The sequence below is a fragment of the Nomascus leucogenys genome, unplaced genomic scaffold, assembly GCF_006542625.1.
Source record: "Nomascus leucogenys isolate Asia unplaced genomic scaffold, Asia_NLE_v1 Super-Scaffold_285, whole genome shotgun sequence".
Classification (NCBI taxonomy): domain Eukaryota; kingdom Metazoa; phylum Chordata; class Mammalia; order Primates; family Hylobatidae; genus Nomascus; species Nomascus leucogenys.
The window spans coordinates 496,942-501,434 of NW_022095770.1; the positions used below are offsets into that span (position 1 = coordinate 496,942).

Consider the following 4,493-nt stretch of genomic DNA (forward strand, 5'->3'; position numbering starts at 1 on the left):
GAGGCTGAGGCAGGAGAATGGCGTGAACCCAGGAGGCAGAGCTTGCAGTTAGCCGAGATCGCGCCACTGCCCTCCAGCCTGGGTGACAGAGAGAGACTCCGTCTCAAAAAAAAAAAAAAGTAGCTGGGCATGGTGGCACACACCTGTGGTCCCAGCTACTTGGAAGTCTGAGGTGGCAAGATCTTTGAGCCCAGGAGGTCGAGGCTGCAGTGAGCCATGTTTGTGCCACTGCACTCCAGCCTGAGTGACAGAATGAGACCTTATTTCAACAAACAAACAAACAAACAAACAAGCAAACAAACAAACAAGGAACTAGTGATTGCTGTGGATATGGCAGTTTTCTGACCCCAGGGTCCAGTGCTTCTCAGCCTTGAGCCTTTTCCAGATCATATACGTCTTCTGGTTGCTGGCTTTAGTGGACACCAGGGGGCAGTGTGTTGCTAGGCTGTAGGCCACACCCAGTCCAGGATAACGTAGGATGAGGGCAAGGGACATGAGAGGGTTGGGGAACCTAGTAAAGGAAGCCCCCACTGCTTTCTCCCTCAATTGTAAGGTCCTGAGGAATGGATTCCTGTTGCCCAGTCAGGGTTCCTCTTCCCAGGCCCTGCGAGTAAACTGAGGCATGAAGAAGGGGAATAGTCAGGGCTCCTGGGCAGCCTCCTGCTCCTCTTGCAGGAGTCATAAGCAGAGATTCCTCCCTTGCCCCTTCCCCCACACCTCCCCAGTTGCAGGCCCCCAGCTGCTGTCCAGACCGGAAGGGAGTCTCTTCCTGCTTGTTTCCTGGAGCCAAGTTTGGATAAGAGCAGGAAAGGCCCGCCTGGGAGGAAAGAATATAGGGGTGTGACCTTCATGGAGGCAGAGAGCAGGGGGGCAGGTGAAATGAACAGAACAATGGGCCATCCAGATTTTTCCAGTTCTACTACCCAGAGCTGAGGGCCTGTGGGAGTGTCAGGGAAGGACACAGGTTCCACTGAAATGGGGAGAAGGACATTGTCCAAAAAAAACGTTTTATTTTGAAGATTACAGAACTTGTGCCATGACCCCACCTGGCTTCCATTCCCAGCAATCCAGGGATCTGTGGTGGGGATGGGAGTGAGAAAAGGGAGTAGGAAGGCAGGAGGGAGGCCTGGTGGGGGTGGGGAAGTGGAGTAAGATGGTTGTTGAGAAGCTCGTGGCCCTAGGCCTGGGCCTCACTGTCTTTACTCCTCCATACTACAAGAGTGATGAGGAAGGGGATGAGGCAGATGGGGGCTATGATCATGGCCAGGAGTACATCCTCTGGGGGGTCGGAGAAGGTGGGCTGCACCAGGGAGCAGTTGGCAAAGTGGATCTGGTGAGTCTCAAAGATGATCTTCTCTGCCAAGGGATTGGGGAAGCCCAGGTCAAACAGCTCTGCAAAGTGCTCCAGGCAATCTCGAAGGGTGCTATAAGGCCTAGGGGCAGAAGAGGACTTGAGTGAGGGAGGGGGTGGACCCAGGGAGAAGAGTGCCCCACTCTCGCTCAAGGTCTACCTGCAATGAACAGGTCCACGCCCTGGCCTGGGCCACCCTCCATCACTGCCCCTACCTGCTAATCATGGCCCAGTCGCACCAATCCTTTTCAATAGAATCCATTTGATCCTTATAACGATTCCAGCAATATTGGACAGCGGTCTCATAGTTCTCCACCGTCCCCCCTGTAGGTACAGATGCTGCACAATGACCACACCCCTGCCCCTCCCTACAAACCCTCCTGCCCAGGTGCTTGCAAGGTGAACCGCCTGTCTTCAAACGTGGGAACCCTTCAGAAAGTTTCCCTAGCAAAACATTCTGGCTGAGGACAGAGTCCCAGCTCAGGAATCCTATAATGACTTCCATGTGCTAAGCACTTTCCATCCCAGCCTTATAAGAACTTCCACGTACACTTTTTCCTGGGGTCTTCTCGCCCACTTGTGAGGTGGGCAGCTCAGAGCAGGGCAGGGGCTTTGTGGGAGGACAGGGAGAAAGACCACAAGGAACCCCAAGAGAGAACAGAGGGGAGTTTAGTGGGGCATCAGCTGGGGTTGGGCAGGCCTCGTGGGAAAGGAACCCTCCCCACTGAACTCGCTCTCGTCCTTGCCCTCGGCCACCCTTCCACACCCCGGGTACCCACCTTCTGATCCCGGTGTGCCTGTGGTGGGAAGAGGCTGAGCCAGGGCCTCGTGGGGCTTCAGGACAGCTGTGGGAAGAAACGGGAGAGGAGGGTAGCATAGCGGGGACCCCGGCAGTGGAGCCTGCGAGGGGGGTTGGGGGACTGAGACCCTCCGAAAATAGGCTACCTTGGAAGAAAAGGAGGAATAATCTAGCCCCCACGGACGCCTCAGTGCCGAAGAGGGAGGGGCTGGCACCAGCTCCTTGTCACTCACACCCGGGCCCAAAACCCCCTTCCCTGGCCAGCTCCCGTCCTCCCAAGCCCTCTCCGAGGAGCCGGGGCCAGCACCCCAGCTTTCTCTGGGTGGGAAGCAGCGCATGCTGCGCCCGCCCCGAGGTGGGGTCAGGGACCGTCCGAGGGCCAGTGCTGCTCGGTCCGTCGGTCCGCACCCGCACCCCGGGGCCCGTTCCGGCCTCGGCCATCCAGCCCCTCTCCCCTCTCGCCTCTCCCCTCTGGGGCCTCTCGCGCCTCCCGCCCGGGCCTCGGGGCGCCGCGCTCACCGCCCAGCAGGAGGAGGAGGCGGAGCGCTGCCGGCCGCCCGGCTCGGGTCCTAGGGAGACGCGGGCCGCCGGCGCGCTCCACCCGGAGCGAGGCCATCGTGCAGCAAGGAGGCGAGGAGCGGCGGCGGCGCTGAGCCGGGCCCGGGTGTGGGGGCGCCTATATCCCCAGCCCAAGCTGCAGGAAGCCGCGCCGCTTCCTCGGAGGGGCTGGGACGGCGGCGGCCACGTGGGGGGCGGGGGCGACGCCCGGCGCCCGCGGCTGGAGGGGGAGTCGCTGCCGCACCCGCGCCTGGCGCCCGCTGCTCTCTCCGCCTCGCCGGCGTTGGCCCACCCTCTCGTAGCTCACCCCGCGAGGCTGGACAGCTCCCGGAACCCCGGAACCGCGATCGATTTCGGGGGCTCGGCTGGGTGGCGCACAGGACTTTCCAGGGTCTCCCAGGATCGCTCCCCGGATTCGAGTCGCCCCCTCTCTCTTTCGGGTCTGGAGGGGTCGGCAAGCTGCTCTCCCAGACCTGGAGAAGAGGGAGGGGGCTGGGAGCTCCAGCGGCCTCTCGACGCCGCTGCATCTAAGGGGCTGTCCTGGGTTGTGGGGGAAGGGGCGTCTGGAGCTGAGCCAGGCAGCTCAGGGTTCCTTATCCTATCCCTAGGAATACCAGCTGATGTCAGCCCGCCAGCCAAAACTAGGGAGGAGAAGCGGGAGCCGGCCCTCCGGAGTCGGGAGAAGGTCTGGGGAGTGGGGTAGAGGGGAAAGCAAAGTCCAAATACCTTCCCTTCAGACACCTCCTGGGGCCTAGACCCCACAAACCTGTTGTGGGGAGGGCAAAATACGATGACTACGTTCCCAGGAAGAAGGTGCCACCGCTCTTCAGGACCACGGTTGGGAGAAAGAAGGGGGGGGGTTTAGAACCTTCAGTGTGCGACTTCATGTGCCAGGTGAGTGTATCACCATTTTACAGACCGAGAAGCTAAAGCTCAAGGCCAACAGCCCGGGATTTGAATTCAGAAGCTCTGGGTTCTAATTCTGTCTTCCTACTCCCCAGCTATAGAGCCTTGAATGACACGTTTACCTTCAGGACTTCTCATGTAAAATAGGGACATTCCCCTCACTGTGTGGTGGCAGGGCATCCGCACTTGCTAAACGCTAGTTTCCTTTCCTCTTTTCCTAAGTGACTTGTCTAAGGTCACACTGTTAAGGAAGCAGCAAGGCTGAGCCTGGGCCTCGACCACACCACAGCTGCCTCTTGTGTCCTGGGCCAGAGGTTCATTAGTCTGAAGCAGCTGAGGAGCCCAGGAGCTGGTTTGGCCATGACGTTCAAGTCCCAGACACAGCTGTCAGCACCAAACTTTCCTAAATTACTCCCAGACACTGACCCTTGGACTCAGCCCGCTGCTGTTGTCCCAGTTTACTGATTCCTGCCCACCACAAATTATCTGTCCTGATCTCTCCTGAAGTCTTCATCTCAGGATCTCAAGCTCTTGGATCATGGGCACGGATAACCTGTTGTCCTCCTCTATGGTCAAGAGGCTGCTTTTGCAAGGAATCCAGTGGGAGAGAGTCAATGGCCTGCTTGACGTGAACTCCAAAGTCCTCCTGGTAAGGATCATTTCTACAATGATGCAGAAAACAGCCATGCAGTCTCTGAGATATTTCAGGCTGGGACCAAATCTTGTCCTTCCTGCCTGCGTAGGATTGCTCCTTTCAAGAAGGAAACATGGGAGATTTCTGAGTGATAAGATGGGAGGAAGGAGCAAGGAGGTGCAGAAAGCAAAACAAACCATTTTCACTGGGTTGGGGCCAGAAGCACATGAGCCCACTATGGGTTA

General features: G+C 58.4%; 1 protein-coding gene across 2 annotated transcripts; it reads right to left on the minus strand.

Annotated features, from left to right (window-relative positions):
- Positions 1–990: 990 nt before the first annotated feature.
- Positions 991–2,901, minus strand: RAMP2 (receptor activity modifying protein 2). Of its 2 annotated transcripts, XM_030808326.1 has the most exons (5): positions 2,760–2,819; positions 2,670–2,696; positions 2,131–2,196; positions 1,567–1,675; positions 991–1,433 (listed from the first exon to the last, which is right to left on the minus strand). In XM_030808326.1, the coding sequence occupies exons 1-5, from the start codon at positions 2,764–2,766 to the stop codon at positions 1,178–1,180; spliced, it is 465 nt and encodes a 154-aa protein (XP_030664186.1). In that variant the 5' UTR covers positions 2,767–2,819; the 3' UTR covers positions 991–1,177. The 2 variants fall into 2 exon arrangements, with proteins under 2 accessions (XP_030664186.1, XP_030664185.1); XM_030808325.1 differs by having other exon boundaries at positions 2,670–2,901.
- Positions 2,902–4,493: the final 1,592 nt, after the last annotated feature.